This window comes from Hippoglossus hippoglossus, chromosome 16 (assembly GCF_009819705.1).
Source record: "Hippoglossus hippoglossus isolate fHipHip1 chromosome 16, fHipHip1.pri, whole genome shotgun sequence".
Lineage (NCBI taxonomy): Eukaryota > Metazoa > Chordata > Actinopteri > Pleuronectiformes > Pleuronectidae > Hippoglossus > Hippoglossus hippoglossus.
The window spans coordinates 26744410-26767425 of NC_047166.1; the positions used below are offsets into that span (position 1 = coordinate 26744410).

Consider the following 23016-nt stretch of genomic DNA (forward strand, 5'->3'; position numbering starts at 1 on the left):
AGTGTGCTGGGGCAGCAGGGTGAATGAAACTGAAACTAAGTCACAACAAGCTCATCAGGAAGGCTGGCTATGTCCTGGTCGTGGAACTTGAGTCTCTGGTGGAGGTGACAAAGAGGAGGATGCTGAGGAAACTACTCAGTATAATGGATAATGCTGCTCACCCCATGCATGCCACACAGGTGTCACACCGCAGCACCTTAAGCGGAAGACTAAGACCGCCAAGGAGCACCATAGAGTGCCACAGGAAGACTTTTCTTCCTGTGGCCATCAACCTGTATAACTCTGAGGGCCACAGATTATAATCGGACACTTAGACATAATTCCAACATACACAATAGTGTATAGTGCAATATTAGCACTTATGTAATAACACTATTCACGTGCAATTTGTGTAACATTTGTTTTTGGTCATCTTCACATTAATTCAATATTTAATATTTTCAACTGATTTCAATATCATGTAAAATATTTTATTTCTATACATTTCAATATCATGGGCAATATCCCATATTGCTTCCATTATAATTTCATTTCTACTTACTGCAACACAGTCTTATCTTATTGAATTTTGCCTCACTAATGGCAGACTGTTGCAGCAGTAGCTTTTACTCACTTTTGAGCTTTTCCTCCTTGACTACTTTTTGCTGTATTTTTATAGATCCAGGATCGCAGCTCACAGCCACACCATGGCTCATGATGAGGGATTGTGGTGACCGTTGATCATGGATAATGATTACAGCCTGATTGCTTAGATACCGTTATACAATATGCCTACTCACATGTACGATCATTACAGGCCATACTGCTATAATTACAATCCTCATTACTCCTCCTTTCATTTCTGTCTGGCTTTTCTTTTTTATAAATACTTCAAACATTGATAAACCTCGCCATTTATGTAAGACACTGTCTTTTTCTCATGAATGTTACAAATATTATTTTATTGACATTCTCTGTTACATGCAACATATATTACACTTCCATCCATCCTGGTTTGGTAGTTTTTCCTATCTCTAGTGGAGGGTTAGTGAGGATGATATCCTCTTTGTTAAGTCCTTTGAGGCAAATTATGATTTGTGAATATTGACTATGCAAATAAAATTTTATTGAGTAATTGCAATATTTAAAGTAGATAAAATAAGATCCAACTTGAGCAACTGCAATGCTCAATAACAATAAGGTTTCTCTTACAGGAGCTGTAATTGCATTACTTATCTTTCTCTTGGCTACTTAGTAGCAACTCCATAAGCTAAAAATGACTCAACTTTGACCTAGTAAAGGTGATATTGCTAATAGTTGTATTACACATACAGCAGACACATGACAATATTAGCATTCACTGGAGTCATGTTTCTGACCAACTGCTGAATGAAAGTCCAATATTCATTAATTTTAGCTGTTTTTGTCTCTAACTACCCCTGTAAAAAGTATCTGATACTATGTTCACCTAGTTACTGTGTCTGTCTTCTGTTTGCTGCTGGGCAGGAAAAGTATTGTGGATTAAAACGTTTGGCACCCCACTGCCATTGGAAATAACACTGATGAGATTGGTGAGAGTGGACCAAACAAAAAAATCAATAAGCTGAAAGATGCTTAAAGGTTTTGTAGAGGTTTGTGTAATTGTTGTGATGATTCTTGGTGGGAGTGTCGCAATGATCGAGTTTGAAGAGGCTAGTGAGGGTGAAGAAAAATAGTAGTTTTGGTCCGCAAAAACCAAAACACAGAACTGATAGACACTTAACTGCAATAGTCTGGAAAGTGGTGATCATTTTCCATGGGTTTGTCACAACTGGATCCCCTTTGTGTTGCAAGTAGTCACTTGCCACAATGTAAACATATTAACTGCAGATTTTAGTACATTTAGCTCATTTGGTACTTTTATTTGAATATGAATTCAAATTCAGGATATTAGGTTGCTAGGTTCATATAAAGAATCTGATCAGCTTCCTCCACAGTTGTAGGTTGAGGTTGTTACTGCAGCGAATTATTTTGAGTCTCAGTCAAATGTCAGTTATGGTAAATGACGATGGATTTAAAGAGGGGCTGTTCAACAGAACCTTTGACCTGAATTATTGCTCAATACAAATCAACTGTGAGAACCTGAGAAGCAACATAGGCTCTATCTGAATGCACATAGTCTTAATTCTACAAATTGTTTAGTCTTATAATCAAGCTTATAAATAAAGCCAACAAACTGTTGATTTGCAATTTATTTTATTCATCTGTAGTTTGAACCACACATCTGTTTGAAATTCAGACAACATTTTATATTTACTAGAAAAGCCAGGAGAGTGGTTACAGTGTCCCCCCTACCAGCTGAGATAGCTTGCAGGGAGGACACTGTAACCACTTTCTTATATCCGTGTATTACACAGTACTTCCTGTGTTCATACATATGACTGCATGTACAATACTGGACCCACCATGTTTACATGACTCAATTTACCGGACCAATAACTCATCACATGTGAACTGACATGCACTGTGACAATTTCTGCCCCAAAAGCAGTCTCCAAAAAATGAATGGGCTTTCATCCACAACATAAAGTGGTACAGACAGTAAAATAATCGTTTTGGCTATGAGATAAAAATACATCAGAAAAACTATTTTTTTCTCATTTCACGAGAAAAGACATAAGGTTTTAAAAGATTCTTCTGAAAGGCTTTGATGGACTAGTACACATAAGTAACCACAAACTTCAACTTTTATTTTCTCAACACCCAGATGCATTAGGACTGCTCTCTCTCATAAGCCATTTTCAGACATGTCCTGCGGAGGACATGCGCAACGCAGCTGGAGATTCTCCACTCACACCCGTCACATATAGGATTCAGGTGAGGGGTGGGGTAGCAGGCAAAGCAAGGAAGTAATGAATTAATTCTGCTGCGGAGAACTTGTGATTTTGTTCACAGCATATTGACATCGGCACTTATCACCATTAGATTTGTTATCTTTTTACGTCTGTCTCATGTAAAAAGCCTCATTAACCACCCCACTCACTTACAGTGAATCCAACGGGGATCCCCTGCTGTGTGCCCACATTAATCTACGGGGGCCAGGCAGGAAGTACAGAGACTCTCACTCACATTTGCGTTCACACATACACCTCCTATAAAACTGCTGAGGATATCTGGATTTCAGTGCATGTCTGAAAATAGCTTTACAATCTTTATGTTTCTATTATTACTGTTTATACAAAGATAAATGGTACATGGACATTTTCCCCTCTTGTAAATGTATGTGTTAAAAAGTTTTGTTAAGAGAAATATGACCATGCCTCTTCATCAGCCAGCAGAGAGTTGAAGTCCAGATAACTTGAGCCTGTGTAAAATCAGAGAGATGAAGCTGCTGTCTTGTCAACACTAACAGTCGCAGGGTTTAGACAATAAGAAATGGAATCTGACAATTAAAACAGACAACAGGTGAAAGCTAACTGTGTGAGGTGATTTCTGACCTAAGACAGTGCAATGTCTCTCTCTGTTCCTCCCAGTCTCAGAAGTGCTGTCTTGCTCCCAATTCACTGATGAATTGTCAACCTGTCGATGTGTTTCGCTAATCATTTTTCTTTCTAAAAAATGATTTTCCCTCAGAGACTCGGTCTTTGGTTTCCTGCAGTTTCTCAGAAAGCTTGTCCTTAGTCTCTTCCATTTTCTCAGAGATGCGCTCCTTTGTAACCTCCATTTTCTCTGACAGTCTCTCCTTCGTCTCCTCCATCTTTTCTGTAAATTTCTCTTTTGTCTCCTCCATTTTGTCCTGGATGTATTCTTTTACAGGTGGTGGCGTGGACAAGTAGCCGTGTTTGCGGAGATACTGAATTGATAGTGATGTGCCACCCAGAGTTACCGTATATCTAGCAGGGGTGGAAATCTGTAAGAAAACAAAGACAAGGAACACAAGGAATCCCTGAATCCATCCCTCATAAAATGACTATACTGCATCTGCTTTATTAAATCTATGCTAAGGATGGAAGAAAGGGCTGCACGATATTAGACAATTAAAAAACGGGTCACGGGCCAAACTTGATTTTGATAGTTAATTTGTATGATTTGTTTGATCTGGAAGTTATGTTGTGGTGAAACCCTTGCCTCACTGTTTACATTTGAAAAGCTACATGGTCTCAGTCTCTAAATCACTGATGACAGCAATGTAGCCATATTTCCTGGGGGTGATGGCCACTTTTGCCCTTTAGGCATTACGAGGTGCATGACGAGAGTATCAGCGTTGATAACTCATCTAGCGTCCAATAACACACCCGACCCGCTTTTCCTTCCACCACCCACCCAGCGCTGCTGCATTTCAGAGCATCGCTGGATACCCATCTGCTGCAGCGTGGTGAACATCTCTGCATGCGTCTTGCCAGTTTCAAACAACTCTTTAAGCATATGGTTCCAGTGCAGCCATGGTGTTGAGACCAATTCGAGAGTGATTCAATCAATGCGAATTTGTTGCAAGTTGTGTGTGTGTGTGTGTGTGTGTGTGTGTGAGAGACAGAGTCAGCTGATGAATGCGTGCGCTGCTGTGAAGAAAGATTTAACAAATTAAGAAGAGTATTGATCATTATGTGACGATCAGTGTTGATATTGTGGTGTCATTTTAAACAAATGACCACTTAAACTGTAGTGTGTTAGAGACGTCAGCTGAGTCTGTGAGAGAGAGAGTGAGAGGGAGATATAGAGCAGCAGAGTGTGTGTGTGTGTGTGCGCACGCGGTTACTTTTTCTTCAGGTTCTGGTACTATCATAAAGAAGCTACGTAATTCTTCTATATAATCAACCGCTCATAGTGATGAATTTGACCAGGGACAAACAGAAAAATCCGTCAATGATCTGTCAAAAATCATCAACCCATTGAGGGCTGGATATAAAACTAAACCGAAAATCTAAGTAGAAAATTGAAATCACAGGCTTATCCAACTTGCGTGAATTTCATCACGGCAACTCATAATGTGACTCAGTAGTGTATGGCCTCCACGTGCCTGTAAGCACTCCCGACAACGTCTGGGCATGCTCCTGATGAGTCGGTGGATGGTAACCTGGGGGATCTCCTCCAGAACCTGGATCAGGGCATCAGTGAGCTCCTGGACAGTCTGTGGTGGTAATTGGCGGCGCCAGATACACTGATACATCACGCCCCATAGGTGCTCAATTGGATTTAGGTCAGGGCAATGTGAGGGCCAGTCAATGGCATCAAAGCCTTCATCATCCAGGAACTGCCTACACACTCTGGCCACATGAGGCTGGGCACCAGGAGGAACCCAGGGCCCACTGCACCAGCATAAGGTCTGACAATTGCTCTGAGGATTTCATTCGGTTCCTAACAGCAATCAGGATACTGTTGGCTATGACATGGAGGCCTATGCGATCCTCCAAGGATATGCCTCCCCAGACCATCACCAAACTGGTCATGCTGGATGATGTTACAGGCAGCATAACATTGTCCACAGCATCTCCAGACTCTTTAACGCCAGTCACATGTGCTAAGTGTGAACCTGCTCTCATCTTTGAAGTTAACAGGCAACAGTGGCGGACCTACCAATGCTGGTGTACTCTGGCGAATGCCAATCAAGCTATACAGGGCTGAGGACGTCGGGCCCTCATGCCACTCATGAAATATGTTTCTGACAGATTGGTCAGAAACATGCAAACCAGTAGCCTGCTGGAGGTCATTTTGGAGGGCTCTGTCAGTGCTCCTCCTGTTCCTCATCGCACAAAGGAGTAGATACCAGTCCTGCTGCTGGGTTGATGGCCTTCTACGGCCCTGTCCAGCTCTCATTGTGTAATGGCTGGTCTCCTGGTATCACCTCCATGCTCTTGAGACTGCGCCGGGAGACACAGCAAACTTTCTTGCGAACGCACATATGGATGTGCCATCCTGGAGGAGCTGGACTACCTGTGCAACCTACTTGGGCTGCAGGTACAGCCTCATGCTACCAGTAGTAACAACAACAGTAGCAGGACACAAAACTAGAGAAGAATCAGTCAGGAAGGATAAGGAGAGAACAAATATTTGTGTCCATCACATGCAAAACCACTCCCTTTTTGGGGGTTGTATTGCTTTAGCCTCTCCATTGCACCTGTTGTCACTTTTATTTGCACCAAAGCAGGTGAATTGATTTACAATCACTTGTGCTTCCTAAATGGAAAGATTGATATCCCTGAAGTTGAACTGACTTGGTGTTCTACTGTGACAATTAAGTGTTCCCTCAATTTTCCCGAGCAGTGTATAATATAGACATGTAGATCATGAATGCATGGCACATGGAACACCATTTATCGCAGTTCAAGCAGTCTTTTGCGATACGTATATCGCATGTGTTGATATTGTGCATGTTGTTATCGCGATGACGATAATTTTTCGATATATCGTGCAGCCCTAATGAGAGACACATGCAAATCAGCATTGGGAACATTTAAGAAAACCTGACAATAAGCTTGTTTTAAAACAAATTGAAAATGATCAATGAAGGAATGAAACAAAATGTTCAAAAACAATAAAAACCCATCAAATTACCTTGTACATGGCATATGCAGTCAGAGCGTAGCCACTCGAAGAGTTTTTCAAAAGGCCCACTAATGTCTCCGGTAGACCCATTATCTCCAGGAATGGCACAACATTCACACCTCTGAGGGGAAACAAAATGTAAAGGGAAGACAGATATTATGAAACAATCTTATTTTAACAGTCTATATGTCCTACAACAGCAATTGAGAAAATATGGGCGAAAAATTGCTTTTTCTATAAACTATTGTCACGCACGCACGCACGCACGCCACCATCAGGCCGATTGAGCTCATGTTTCACAGAAAGTTGATGCACATCAATGCCAGTTATTGTGCCAAGTTTCGTGTTACTAGCTCATTTCAGCTCACGGGAATTTGAGCCGAAGCGACAGACTACAAATAAATAATAACAAACCGGAGTAAAAACAATAGGGTTCTGACTCTCCACTGGTCAACAAGTGACTCTGCTCCTCTGATGTTTTTTAATCATCACACTTTGAACTAATCTTTATAAAAATCTGATGAATTCATATTATGTACCTGGATAAACGGGGCATCACTTCTTCTGCAACAGTGAAGTTAAAACACTGCTCTGTCATAATCTGCGGGAGGGAACTTCTGTCTGCGGGAGTGTGTGTGTGTGTCTCTGTGTCCCCGCTCTTCTCTGTCCCTCCTCACACCAAAACTGACAACCATATGGGATGTTCACAATCTGGTCCATCAGAAACCTTTCATCGACTGCCTCAGCGTCATTCATTTACCTTGTAGACTTCTTTGTAGCTTTGACTGCTGGTGTTCTTATTAAAATGGAAAACATGATGCTTAGTTTATTTTTTGATGATGCTGGATCATGACATCCACATAAAGCTTAAATGGTCTTTCAAAACGTGGAGCAACGCGAACAGGAGTGAAGCAAAGAAGTGTTTTCACCTGTTTGAAGGCTTGCTGGCAACTGAGGGACCAGAGAAATTTTGCCTTTCCCTTCAGCAAGGGGGGCCAAAACCACTGAAATATAGCCAATGAGGCAGAGAAAGCGCATTAGCTCTTTTTTGGTTGTGAAGATTAAACTGCTCTAAACCCTGTAATTTTGCATTGATGCAGTAGGCCTTGCGCAACCACTAGGCTGAGCTAGGTCACAGTTGACCTTGCAAACTCACACTTAGCGAGGTTAACAGTGAGCCTTGTCAAAGCCAAATGGGTGAAAAGCACAAACGCTCTAGGTGATATTCACCGGTGTCTGATTAAACCACCAGATCATCCTCTGCACACCCCAACAAATCACCAAATCACGGTTCATGAGTTGCTGAAAAGTAGCTGGCGCATTCCGGAGGCCAAAAGGCATCACTGTGTAAGAATACAGACCAGTTGGTGTTCTAACCCTAACCAGTCAGGTTTTGTGACACTATTTACCTTGCAATGGTGCGAGCAGATGTTGTTAGCCTTCGGAACAAGTTAGCATGGAGAAGACCAGCTGGAATGTTTTTATTGACTATTAACAGCAAGCATTTTCACCAGAGTCAGTGCAGAAGTGTGTGATTATTTCCAGCATAGTTCTTTGCATATATGCCAGTCAATTGGTCCAAGTGTGAATGTGTGCTGCCTGTTGGTGCCTCAAGTGACGCTTATGTGGGTACTGTGGAGGGGGGTGCCAACATGAAACCCTAAGGTGGGGCAAATTAAATGTAAAATAAATTTGATAGTAAGCCCTACTAATAATTCAAAAATGTTAATGGGAAAACCAGCAACATATAGTCTTGATACTGTCCATCAACCAAAGTCAGCAAGTCTCCAAGATGCAGGCGCAGCATTTTTTATGTGTTGTAAAAACATGGCGGAAAGGTCTGGCAGGCAGGTGGGGGCTGCAACAGCAGGAGAGCTGTTAGAAATATATGGCCATAGATAAGAATTGCTAACATCCATTGTCACCAAATTGCGTGCGTTTAATACGGATATTTTGTCCCGACTTGTGCCTGATTTGAGGATGACGTCTGTTTTTGACAAGTTTTTGACCTTTGATGAATAATGAAAACACTCAAATTTTTATTGATATACATTATTTCAAAGTAAAATTTTGTGAAATTAATATAGTAAGGATAGCGATAATACTGATAACTGATCCTTTTGGTCACTATAATCATAATACAAAATGTTCACATCATTTCATCTCTCAGCAGAGGGTATGAGTAAATGGTAAATGGGTTTGTATTTATATAGCGCTTTTCTAGTCTTGATGACCACTCAAAGCTCTTTACAGTACACTTACATTCACCCATTCATACACACATTCATACAGTGCATCAATTAGCAGCACTTTTTTGTTCTATGAGGGGTAATTCGGGGTTCAGCATCTTTCCCAAGGACACTTCGGCATGCAGATGGGGAAGACTGGGGATCGAACTGCCGACCTTCAGGTTGGAGGACGACCGCTCTACCCCTCAGCCACAGCCGCCCAGTGTTGAGATACACATCTACAACACTATGAGCACACAGCTTGCTGAAGTATTGTAGGTGCCCAGTGCAAGCCCTTCTCTTGTTCTTAATCAGCAGTGTTGCATAACATTTTTGAACATGGCATTCTTTTAAATAATCAATTTGTTTACAAGAGATGCAAAGTTATCATTTTGTACTTATTTCCAATGCAGACCTTTTCAGAGATATGAGCGCAATGTAAAAAATAAATTCAAAAAATATATATAATCGTTCATTAATTCTAATCAAGGTAGGAGTTTCAAATAATCTTGATATTGATTAAATAGATATAAATATATTGAAGTCATATCGCCCAGTAGGGTCGGGCAATTTCTATCCGATGACACTGTTGTGTGTGAGTGCGGGTGTCTATGTGCACGTCAGTGTGAGAGAGAAAGGAGAGCAAGCGGAGTCAGGACGAGGTGAATTAATGAATTAATGCACACAGATATAAAGAAAGATTTTACTCATTCAAGAAAAGTATCATTATGTGGTTATCAGTGTTGATATAATCATTTCAAACAAATAAACTTTTAAACTGTAGCGGGTCAGAGAGTGATTTTGTTTTTTACAGTTTTTACCAGCTCTGTCAGTAATTCACTGCTCCTGTCTCCGTCAATCATTCGAGCTGCCAATTTAACAAAGTCTGTTTACACGTGTCCCATGACAATTTTTATGTGTGAGTGCGCATGTGATGTGTGTGTCAGCGCAAGAGACAAGCTGAATTATGAATGAATGCACAGATATGAGGAAAGATTTTACTTATTTAAGAAAAGCTATGATCATTATGTGGTGATCAGTATTCATATTGTGGCGTCATTTCAAACAAATCAACATTTGAACTGTGGCGGGTCAGAGATGTCAGCTTAGTCGGTGTGTGTGTTAATGTTAAGACAGAGCGAAAGAGAAGCGTGAACGCGCACATACTTAAATATCACCATTACTTTCCCTCAAGTTCCGGGACTATCATACAGAGGCTACACAATACGGATATAGTAATCAATTGCTTTTAGTTATCAATTCGGCCCGGAACAAACGTGTTCACTCTAAGTGGTTTCCACTGTATTATGCAATTATTATGAGGTTTTTCTGTTCAGTAACCTTAGACATTTTATTAAAATATAGTGGTTAGACAAAGTTTGTTAATTTTTATAATTAATTATTTTCTTTAAATTCAGAGATGGCAATTACTTTGACCAGGACTTATACTTCTGACTAATGCTATACTGTGTTCTGAACAATATTATTATATTATCCTGCAACTGGGGGGCCTACAAACAAAACCCTACAAATAAAATCCTGTCAAACACAAAGCCAGAAACTAAGAATAAAAGTAAACTCACTTCATAGCAGCGTAATAGAAGGTTCCAAACCAGACCGAGGACGTCACTAGATGTACAGGGATCATCACCTTCCCATATTGTTTGAAGGTCCTCTTAAACCTCTGGAACAGGCCGATGGACTTATCCTGCAGGGGATCCACCTCTGCAGCATCAGGACCAGCCTCCCCTCTCTGAACCTCTTGGGTCTGAGGCTCCTCCTGTGGTGGCTGGTGTTTCGGCTGATGTGCCTCCCTGCTGGAGGCTGAGGTTGAGAGCCAGTGTTGGCCTGCAGATGGCATTGGTATCAGACGGAGAGCACAGCAGCACATTGCTACTGCTGGCTTAGGAAGGGTGATGTCAACCAGCAGTGGGCGCACTGCTGCCATACGCAACAGTGTCCCAGGAGTCAGAATACGCTGCATGATCTTCCCTCTCTTCTCCTCCTCCTCCTTTCTGCTGCTGTGATGTTCACCCAGACTGTGGGGTCAGACAAAAAAAAACACCGTCTTTAAATACAGTATAAACTCCAAATGCAGGCAGTGACCTAATGATTATATTTTAGTCTAGTGTGGCAACTAACAAATATTTTCACTTTCAATTAATCTTTATTTCTTGAATCTAATTAATTTTTAATCAGCACCTTTCATACTTCTCTTTCTAGAAATGTACAACCACAGTCAGTGAAACGCATCAAAAAAATCTGCAATCTCTTCTGTCAGAGTAATAACTGGGTGGCATTCTGGCCACCGTACGACCTCACTGCAAAATGTAGGAAGTGGTGACATGGGGCTGAGTGCAGTTTAAAATTAGGACTTAGCGTGATTAACCGTAGAAACCTCAGACAGAGCCACATGTTAGGGATCCCTCTTCCAGGAGGGACAGAAGTGAAATAGATGCCGCTTGTAGCTGAACACACAAATAAAATCACAATATTTACAACATTGACTTAGACTCTGCAGTATTTTGGGAATCCGGTGGAAACAATAAACGAAGATTACAAGCCTTACACTGAGCTATATGACAATTACAGCCCACACAATCAACAGTGACTGGGAAATGGTAAATGTTGTACTGCAGACTGACCCATTTTGAGTCCCACACAGGGGCAAACATAGCCAAACTTTTACAAGCAGCTAACTGACAGCTTAAGGCCAAACCATGGCATCGATATTGTGACTGAAAATGTGTATAATATGGAAGTGGCTGCACGTGAGGCAGGATTGGAGCTGCACATGAAGTGCTTTGCGCACACTATAAACCTTGCAACCCAAGGTGGTCTCTGTGTAGCACGCCTCACTCGTTTGCTCGGGCGGGTGAGACGTCAGAGTTCAACAGCTACCGCGGTGTTAATGTCCAAGCAGAAGTTGCTACAACTGCCATCACACAAGTTAATCATGAACATTACCATGCAATGGAACAGCACCTCGGATATGCTGGATCATTACCTGCGCAGAGATAAGACAAAATGCCTGAATCATTTATACACAGGACAGCTGCGATATCTGAGATACCGAAGACAATATAGCATGAAGCTGCTGAAGGCAGCCACCACAGTCTTATGTGAGGAGAAGAGCCCCACAGTGTCCTTCATTGTGCCACTGAAGAGCATGATTAAACAGAGCATGACACCAAACAATTGCGATTCCACCACTGTGGCCGGAACGAAGAGCAAATCCTCAGAAACATATTTCGGGCAGATACAGCAGGGATGCATACAACTATCTGCTGGAGTGCACAGCGCTTGACCCTAGGTTCCAGGCTCAACCACAGCTAGACCATAAACAGTGCCATGCTGTCTTCCTGAGGGTAGAGAAGAAGGCAAAACAGTTGCAGCAAAATCAGGTATATCACTTTAAATTGCTTTCTTCCATGTGCGTGTGTAACAATGTTTTCTACCTACTCAATTTATGTTCCCACTACCAACCAAGTGGCAACCAAGCATGACGTCACCCATTGGTTTGTGAACTGCCGTTTTGAAGCCGAGAGTTTTGAATTTGATCAGCGCCATCTTGGCGATTTGGAGCCAGGCTGAGCCAGCCTGACCTCTGACCTTCAACTCGAGGAGTGACCACACTGAACTGCACTGAGAACTAGCTGCTAACACAGTTAGCTTCCATCATCTGAGGTAAAGTTTGTAATGTTTTAGTAATCTGAAAAGCAAGTGGTGCACATGTCCACATATTCAGTTGAAGCTGAAGTTAGCATGTTAACACTGGCAAAATAGTGTTAAAGCATATAATAAGCTGCCTACTACTCCACATAAATAGAAGAAAATAAAAACAACCCCAGGTTTCTCTTCAGAACTGTAGCCAGGCTGACAGAGAGTCACAGCTCCACCGAACCCAGTATTCCTGGATCCCTGAATAGCAGTATCTTTATGATTTTCTTTAATGATAAAATTCTAACTATTAGAAATAAATCAACCATCTCCTGCCCTCAGTTGGCACTAATACCCTATCAAGAACAGAAATCTCAGAAACAGCTGAGAATCTTACCAATTATTTAGACAGCTTCTCTCTGATCACCCTTGATCAGCTGACCAAAATAATCTCATCTTCTAAACCCACAACTTGTATCTTAGATCCCATTCCTACAAAATTACTTAAAGAAATTCTGCCCCTAATTGATAGTACATTACTGAACACAATCAATCTGTCATTATCATCAGGATATGTACCACAGTCCTTTAAACCAGTGGTTCTCAACTCACCATCACCCCTTAATGACACCAAATCGAGGAAAATGTTCAACTTCTCAAATTTATTTAATGAAAAGATGGTGCAGTTTGAACCTGAGATAGTACAGAATATCACAGTATGCCAACACAAAAAAACTAGTTTAATGATAAACCAAAACGACCAGCAGGTGGCGATGCTAGAGGGAAATATTCCCTTTTACACTCAATTAGCTGCATTTGAATTAAAAACCAAAAAGTCCATCTTAAGGACACAAGGTAATACAACATATATAACAATTCAGTAACTTCAGCCTTTTTTAAAACAGACTCAACAGTGCTTTCATGCACAAACATGAAATAAAAAAATTCCAACTACTGAGAAGTAGTTTCAAAAAGACTCAAATTATGTAGCTTTAGCTGAGAATACGCACTCACTGAATCTATGACAACCAACACTCCACTATGGAACAAATTCAGTGTCTTGAGTAGCAGCTTTTATCCACAAACTCAAAATAAATTAAACAAAAAGTGCAATTCAAAAAGATTCAAGTAAACAAAATTTACTTTTCTTTTGATTACCTTATCAGTAGGTAAATACTGAAAAACATTGTGCTTTGAAGAAAATTAAGCAGCACTCACTTCAAGTTAAGGAGTGTGAATAGATAGCACTCCACTGCATAAAAAAATCCCCTTCAAAATAAAAGCACAGGATTTTTTTCGGAACATTTTTTTTGGCCAGGCAAAGCCCCACGACCCACTGAAAACAGGTCCCCGACCCACTTTTGGGGTCCCACCAGTTGAGAATCACTGATTTAAACTACCTGTAATCAAACCCCTTCTCAAAAAAACCACCCTGGACCCGGAGGTTTTAGCCAACTACAGACCGATATCTAACCTCCCCTTCCTGTCAAAAATCCTTGAAAAGGTTGAAGAGAATCAGCTGTGTGAGTTTCTCCAGTAGAGTAATGTATATGAACACTTTCAGTCAGGGTTTAGAGCTAATAACAGCACGGAGACAGCCTTGGCAAAAGTCCTGACCTTCTAATAGCTTCAGATCAAGGTTTTGTGTCTGTCCTCGTTCTGTTAGATCTTAGTGCAGCATTCGACACTATTGACCATCAAATTTTATTACAGAGACTAGAACAGTTAATTAGCATTAAAGGAACCGCCCTAAACTGGTTTAAATCCTATTTTTCAGATCGATTCCAATTTGTGCAAATTAATGAGTCATCTGTGCACACCAAAGTTAACTGCGGTGTTCCACAGGGTTCTGTGCTCGGCCCAATTTTATTCCCATTATATATGCTTCCAGTAGTAAACATTATACAGGACACTCTGTAAATTTCCACTGCTATGCGGATGACACAGTTATACTTGTCAATAAAACCTGAACAAAGTAATCAAATAACTAAACTCCAAGCATGTCTCAAGGACATAAAAACCTGGATGACCAGCATTTTTCTCTTATTGAACTCAGATAAAACAGAGGTTCTAATACTTGGCCCTAAACACCTTAGAGATACATTATCTAATGATATAGCTGCGCCAGACAACATTGCCCTTGCTTCCAATGAAACACTCAGGAACTTGGGAGTGATCTTAGATCTGGATTTGTTCTTTAATTCTCACTTAAAACAAATTTCTAGGACCGCCTTCTTTCACTTGCGTAACAGCTCAAAAATCTAAAATGTCCTTTCTCAAAAAGATGCAGAAAAATGTGTCCACGCCTTTGTTACATCAAGACTGGATTATTGTAATTCCTTATTATCAAGCTCCAGCAGTTAAAGACTCTGCAGCTTGTCCAAAATGCTGCAGCCCGTGTCCTGACAAGTACCAGGAAAAGAGACCACATTTCTCCTGTATTAGCTTCACTACACTGGCTTCCGGTTAAATCTAGAATAGAATTAAAAATTCCTCCTCCTCACCTTCAAGGCCCTTATACCTCAAAGAGCTGATAGTACCTTATCAACCCACTAAAGCACTGTGCTCCCAGAATTCAGGTTTACTTGTCGTCCCTAAAGTCTCAAAAAGTAGAGTAGGAGCCAGAGATTTCAACTATCAAGCTGCTCTCCTGTGGAATCATCTCCCACTTTCATTTCGGGAGGCAGACAACCTCTGTACATTTAACAGTAGGCTTAAAACCTTCCTTTACGATAAAGCTTATAGTTAGAGCCGGTCCAGGCTTGTCTTTATTAAAATAATTAATTTAGTTTAATGTGCAATAAAGTTATCTATGAAAGTGTTTTACTACTCATGATTCTAAGGAGCACATCTGATAAAAAGTAACAGCAGCAACATGCACAGTATTATAATCATACAAGAACACTTTGATGAACGTGTTGTTGGAATTTGAAATTAATCACAGGCCTTTTACATTTTGGTTTTAATCAAATCCATCATTGATAGTTAAGATGAGTTAATACTTTCCTTATGTGTCCTATGGCTAAATTTAATGACAATGAAAAGATTAGTTCACCAAAGTGTCCTGTTTGACTTATAAGGAAAGGGGTAAATGTGCAAAAACCAGGCAAGTCATCTGTAGTCAATGGAAAATGTACTCAGTACAGTTTAATCATAAATATCAGAGGTTAGGTAAACACTTAATCATGTATATCTAATACAAACTTTTAAAGTGTTAACAGCCATAACCATTGGCTATAGTAGTCACAATTATCCAGGTGAACTTCAGGTTGGACAGTTCCAGCTTTCTACAATTGAAGACTCTTCATGTCACATTGGTAAACACTTACCTGTGAAGGTTGTGTCTGCTGAAGTTGATCCATTTACTAATTCTAGGTAAATCATTTGAAAGTTATGTTTAAAAAAAATGTACTACCACCTCTAAAAACAGCAGAAAGTAAGTAAAAGGTAAGAAACGGAATCTGAGAATATAGAGAATCAAACACAATGTTCTGTTAGTTTGTCATCTCAGACAAAACTGAAGGTGGCTTATTGACATCATCACATCTCATTAAAGATATGTTATCCAGTCTCTCTACTCCACATCCTGAAGAAATGGCACCAAATATTCTGCTCCATACATGGATCTTCCTTCTTTTTACACACCAGTCATCATGATCGTTGGATGAGGTGCAGTTGTTTCAGGTCAACATCATCAACTAAAGCTTCAGTCCTTCAGCCTCTGGTAGATTCATTGATGATTTAAAAAAAAAATATAATAATAATAATTCCAATAGCACTTCAGCAGAGAGAGAGATAGAAAAAATAAATAATGAATTAGTTGGTAACAATCAGACATTAGCACATCAGAAATAAGTAATAAGATAAAAGTAGAAATAAAGACACTGGCACCAAGAAATCCAGCATCCACAGCCCAGGAGAAATCATAAAACTTAATGTAATCATAAAAATCTAATGTAGTTAACTTACTGTCTGTTTTTCATGCACACTCAGTATAATATGACAGCTTTACTACATAACCTCTTAACTGATTAACTTTAGACATACAGCAGGTAATCACAACAAAACAAAATGTTAATGCTACTGTTTAACCACAAGAAGTTACCTAAATATTATGTTAAACTTAACTATCACCACGTTTGCATGGACTTTATAAAATTACCTTTTTAAATCAAGCGTAACTTTAACACCTTGTTAACACAGGTTAGCAGCACTGAGGGAACTGGTAGGCCCAGCATTGCAAAGCTATCGGCTAACTAGCTAGCTACTCTTCTCCGGTCAGAACACATAGAAACACTAACTTTTGTGGAGCATAGTAAACACGTGAAGATAAAGACTATAAATCGTTAATAACGCAAGAGTTTACTCACCGAACAAACCAGACATCAGCTCCTCCGTGTCTGTTGTTAATGAAGAACAGGCCTTAAACCCAGTAAACTCAAAACTAATAATCAAAGCTAAAGCAATATGGTCCTTGCATGGTGCTTGGACAGTAATAAAGACAAACTAACAGTTAACGTGTCAGTGTAAAAACCTTTTCCAGTGACTGATCTTACTATATATTACTTACAGAATCTTACTATATGTGAGAGAAGTGATTGAACACGATGTAAATAAAGCTCCAGTTTTCCTCCGGTGATTCTCTCTCTAGTCAGACCCGTTGCAGCTGCTGCCTGTCAATCATCCGGGAGTCTGTGTGTTAATCAAACAGACAAATCTACAGATTTTTTAGGTCTAATATCTAATTAATTAGGATACTATTTTCAGATGGACCACCAGATCTGTGATAAGAAGGAGAGTATCTAGCGAATGAGACCGTAATCACCGGTGGGCAATTAATTTCATGGGAGAAATTGGTGTTTTTTTGAATGGCAGTCTATGGAGTAAGAGATTTCTTTTAGCCAGTTGGAGCCGAATGCCAGAACCGAAGAGACGCAAGATTGCAAGCGAGTGCAGAAAATGTCAGACTCGGTGGAAAAATGAATATTTTTTCATAGAAACCAAGGGGAAGTGTGTTTGTTTGATTTGCAATGAGAGTGTTGCCGTGATGAAAGAGTACAATGTACGACGGCATTATGAAACGAAACATCAGACCTTCACGTCCTACACTGGCGCCGAGCGGAAAGAGAAGGTAAAGCAAATGGCAGCTAGCCTGCTAACGCAGCAACAGTTTTTCCGTGCTAACAAAGCTCAAGAAAATGCAACAATAACCAGTTCTGAAGTATATCCGTGCGAAGCTCCGTCTCTTCGAGTCACAACTGTGCAACTTCAATGTAGCGCACTTCCCCACGCTGACCGAAATCAAATGCGCATTTCCAAATGCCAAGCTCTCTGCAAAAATGGGAGAATATGTGTCTGTGATCACATCTCTCATGACAGAATTCAGTCAGCGCTTCCAAGATTTTTCTGTCATTGAGAAGGAAATCACACTGTTTGCGGCTCCGTTTTCAATGGATGCAGAAGAAGTGGAGGAGAGTCTGCAATTAGAACTGATCGAAATTCAGTGTGAAGAATCAGCATCAGCTTCTCTCCCTACCTGACTTCTACCGGAGCTTGGAAAAGGCCAAGTTTCCTCTGATGAGACGCCACGCTAAACGAATGATGAGTCTGTTCGGCTCAACATACATCTGTGAGCAGACATTCTCTCTGTTAACGCTGAACAAAAGCAGACTGAGAACCAGAACGACCGACAGCCATCTCCGTGACGTCCTTCGCATCTCAACCACCAAACTTACTCCTGACCTGCCAGCTATCCTTCAGACCAAAGCGCAGCATCACTGCTCCCACTGAGCGCAACATTCTTCCCATTACAGGTGAGTTAAAAATATACACAGTTTTCATTTGTTAATAAACCCAATTACTTAATAAATTCAGTCAATTAAAGTTGATGACAATTTTTTAACAAACGTTAGTTGATGTGTTAACAAGCCCAATCATTTATTTGTGTAATAAGCTTGAAATATCCACATCCCCTATTTCTCTTCTTGTCTCTCCCTTCATACAGGACAATGAAGGGGGATCAGCACCCTAAGAACCAATCTGAGGCTGTCACTGAGAGAATGACCTGCCAACCTTTTTGTAAAAAATAAAATGAAAATCTACTAATGGAGAGCTTTGATGGAGGCTTTTTTTTCTTCAAACATGTTCAATTATCGAATGTAATTTACCTGCATTTGATTGATTTTGCCAATATTAGTGCATGAGAGGTGAGGCAGTATACCTCACGTCTAGTGAGTGGCCCAGTCCTTCGTGTATTTTTCTGTATGTGGCCCTCGGGAAAAAAAGTTTGGACACCCCTGATCTATACGGTCTATGGTACTACCAACTGAAAAAAATGAATGGATTTATGCAATGTGTGTGCATGTGATAGAAACATGAGCATCAGAGTGAGAGTGTGTGTTGAAAAGGAGAAGGGGGCTCTTTGCTGCTTATTAAGGTTAAAGCCAGTGTTTCTGCTGTTTAAAGACCACAGCTGAGGAGATTGAGGAGAGGGGAAAAGAGGCAGCAGGTGGAGCTCACACATGGAAGAGAGGGGGCTCTGGGAGCTGAGCCGAAAGTGACAGAAACTGCTCGAGAGGGACATTGAACACTACACAAGAGAGGCCTCTATCCCACACAGTAGCTTTGCATACTGCCACAACTATTTCTCTATACAAGGACATCTGTTTGGTGTAAGAGAGCTGTGTGCTGAACAGAGAAGTTGAAGTTATAAGAGATGGTCCCAAAGGGTAAAAACATAAGAATTTCACAACACCAGAAATTGAAATAATTCGGAGTTGGAAGCCACAAAAGACACAGGTTTCTGTACCGTTTCTTCCGGAGTGAGGATGTTCAGGGATATTGTCAGTGAATTAAATTTTATTTGAATTTTTATGCAAAACATTTGATAAGCTTTATGTTACATGAAGCCCAAATTAAACTAAACAAAAAGTACATGAGCTATCCTCAACCTTTTTCCTTTATTGCACATAATATTCCATGTGCTTTGGTCAGTTATTAATTAGGCTTTCAGTTCTATAACAGCCTTTCTTTTCAAATCCACTTTATTTTATTTGAATTTCTATTTTAATAAATTGACATGTCAAAAATATTTAATTTAAAGTATTTTGAAGGAGAAATGTTCTAAAAACTAAAGTTGTTTGAAGTTGAAACTAAATGAACACTCAGAACTGAGTAAGAACTTTTTTTGTTTAGGGCTGTCAAAATTAACACGTAGGATGATTAATTTGTGGAATTAACGGGTTAATTTTTTGAACGCCTTAAAGTATACGCAGAATGACCGGCTCCATGTACCCATATGCCCCACCCCTACTCACTCGCTCAGAGTGACACACGCAGTGAGATCAGAGCTCGTTCACGTGAAGCAGCCGGTCAGTGACTTCGTACAAGAACAGTGAAATACAGAGTTTCTCTGGTCACAGCTGCTCAGTGATCAGCGGCGCTGCATCATGATCAGAGCAGAAGCTGCAGTTGGTTTGTACCGAGCTGGAGTTTCTGTGTCCTCCTCCACTCTGCTCTCACTGTAACTAATAATCAGGACCTGATCAGTACATGAAGTAACTTAGTGTTTGTTTGATTCCAGAGTTTATGAGGCTGCATTTAAACATCATGAAAATGACTCAACATTTTGTGTTCAGTACAACACGAGACGTGAAGCTGACAGTCAGGACTCAGTGTTAAAATGAGGGGAGCGACACGCAGACATGATCCGACACATAACTAAACACATGATCGTACGTTTGTAACCTAAATCTTCCAAATAAAAAATGAAATATGAACCAGTTCATTTTCATCTGCATGAACTGAACTTGGAACTCGTTCTTTTTAAGTGTGAACTGGCACAACACTGCTTCTACAGATGGGTTCAGATTCAGATTTCACATTTAATTGTGTAAACGTTTGGTTGTTTGTTTGATTTAAAAAAGAAATGGAAAAAGTTGTATTCAACCATCCTATATTTGCTAAAAAAGCAAAGGCTAAGATGCCCCAATTGTTTAGGATAACAGTTATCTTTGAGTTTGATAAAAAAAAAAAAAAAAAGTTCTAAATAACATCATCCTATATTTGCTCAGAGGCATAGCAAAGAGACAGCCACATTTAATTATGGTGTTGTATGTTTAAGTTTTAAATTTTTCAATCTTCATAACCCTATCATTTGGACTTGTCATCAATAAAAAAAACAAATACATGTATGTATCCGCCTTCTGTCATTTATCTTTCCGTTCCCACAACAATATACAGAGAAAATGGGGATTTTTCGGGCATTTAGAAATGGAGATTAATCAGATTAATCACAGCTACCCTGTGATTAATCTGATTAAAAATTGTAATTGTTTGACAGCCCTATTTTTGTTGTGTTAACAGTGGAATATTAAACATAAAATGATTATCTTTTCGGTCATGCGAAGCAGGCAATTATCGGTTATCGTATCGGCCGGAAAAATTATTATCGTGCATCCCTAGTATTTCCTTGTATAAAAGTAGTCCTACGTACTCAAATAAATACCGGTACCATACAGTATAAGCCATGCATCTTCTGCTCCTGAAAATGTTTCACAATAAAACTTGAAAACAAATGAATGGATTTGGTCAACAGAAACGCTGGAGTGCTTTTATTCGGAAAAGGGTGTCCTACAGGGAGTGTTGCAAACATTTGTGACATATTGGTCAGATAAACACTAAAACTGTGCTGAAAGAATTTCTCTCTATATTCTGCGCGTGGAAGGTGGGAAAAAATGAACAACCTGCAGTGCCTCCCTGTGGACCTGCGTTTTCTTTCTCTCACTGCCGCAGTTATAATATGTACATCTATGTTATGACCTTGATCTTAACAATAATATATAATATATAGCCAAATGCTATAAAATGCCAGCCACATGGCTTTCATAGTACTGCCATACAAGCCAGTAGCCGGTCAGATTTATCTTTCGCCTCAGCGTACCCTGAAGTTCGGCTTGTATTGCAGATTACAAGGCCAAAACGTTTGACGGTAACTTAAATTTTGCAGAAGACCTTCAAACGTACAATTGATTTGACCATCTTGTCCTATATTCTAAAAACTGATGTAACATTTAATCATTAGAGTGTTTCACATTCCAGCTCACTTTCTGAGAAATTTCATGTTTCCTACAAATGGTGTGTGTGGTCTGACGTTCTGGCCAAATCGTCCAGTGTGTGTGATCTGAACATTATAAATACTATAGTATCGTTAGTCTAGCAAGTTATAGTGTATATGATATTTCTCGGTAAATACTACTAGAGATATACATTTGCTCCCTTCAGGAGTTGTACATGTGTACATAGACAACTTGTGTTTCAACACCAAGTCCTACATGACAGCAAATCCACTGATGTAAATTTATCACCATTATACAGGCAAGTTTCCCACAACACAGAGCAACAGTCTTGATCTAAATTCCATTATGCATTAGTTGTAATGTTCTCATTTTTAAATCTCTGATGACATGGGTTATAGGACAAAGGTCACAAACATACCTTATGTTAGGACTGCAGAGTCATAAATGCAGCATCTCCAGCAAAACAAAAGGGTGGCAACATTTCAATTCTACTTATTCCACTGCTAATGTAATAATATAATAATAATAAAATTATCCTGTGGAAAGCAATGAGCCCGAACATTTTCCCCACTTATTATAGAAGTTTCAACCGGAAGTTTACATTTTAACTCGTGCTAACTTCACACAGGCGGCTATTTTAGGCTAGTTGACTTTGGTCAGTTTTTGTGAAGGACAAGAAGGGGAAGGTTCTCTGTGGAGGCGATGAGACGTTATCTCATTAAAGCAGACGGAGCACCTGGTTTAGACACTGACTGGCAGACGGCTGTTGCTAAGGGTACAGTCTGAACTGCTGCCAACTTCGGCTTCTGACGACTGGTGTTAGCTTGTTAGCTGCTAGCTGGTTGCACCGCTAACCAACAGTGAGACATACAAGTAAATAAGTCTTACCTTTATAAATTAACCATACTAATGCAGAGCACAGACAGGCAACTACACTTACAGTGGAAGTTACGTGTTCAGCTCAAGACAACGTCGTTCTCCTCATTCCTAAGGGCCAAGAGCGAGGGTGTCCGGGATGTGAGCCCACCAGGCTTATGGATGACGTTTAACGCAGAAGCAGCACGGGCTAAGTAGGGAAGAAGCATGTCGCACCAACTTCTTCCTACTCCTCTTCTTCTTCAGTGTATATTGGCTTTTGACAAACCAGCTTAAAGGTGCATTACCGCCATCAACTGGACTGGAGTGTGCATGAGATTCTGCAGAAAAAACGATATCCTTTTAGCCAAATCCTTGTCTCTTATGAACTTGATAATATCACAGTAAATCTTGCCTGTTGTTCTTCCTAAGAGACCGGGCAATGAAAAATCTATGTGATTGCCATTGATATTGTAATAAATGTATTCAAGGTTTTACTGCCACCACCTTTTTTTTTATCCCGGTCTGGTCTTGCGTCAGAGGCATGAATAAAATATCTTTTGGGGGGTTTTATTGGCGGTTGGCAAACAGCGATTTGGGACATTACCAACAGCTGGTATGGAGTTAGGACCAGGATGTCATATTATCTATTCAATTGAGAAAATATATATATATTATCTTAATTATATCTTTTT

The 23016-nt window shown here is 40.1% G+C and overlaps 1 protein-coding gene across 2 annotated transcripts; it reads right to left on the bottom strand.

Annotated features, from left to right (window-relative positions):
* Positions 1-2197: 2197 nt before the first annotated feature.
* Positions 2198-22586, bottom strand: LOC117776876 (uncharacterized protein C18orf19 homolog B-like). 2 transcript variants are annotated; one of them, XM_034611247.1, is made up of 4 exons: positions 22407-22586; positions 10313-10768; positions 6511-6622; positions 2198-3868 (listed from the first exon to the last, which is right to left on the bottom strand). In XM_034611247.1, the coding sequence occupies exons 2-4, from the start codon at positions 10711-10713 to the stop codon at positions 3554-3556; spliced, it is 828 nt and encodes a 275-aa protein (XP_034467138.1). In that variant the 5' UTR covers positions 10714-10768; positions 22407-22586; the 3' UTR covers positions 2198-3553. The 2 variants fall into 2 exon arrangements, with proteins under 2 accessions (XP_034467138.1, XP_034467137.1); XM_034611246.1 differs by having other exon boundaries at positions 22355-22526.
* Between the last annotated feature and the right edge of the window lie 430 nt (positions 22587-23016).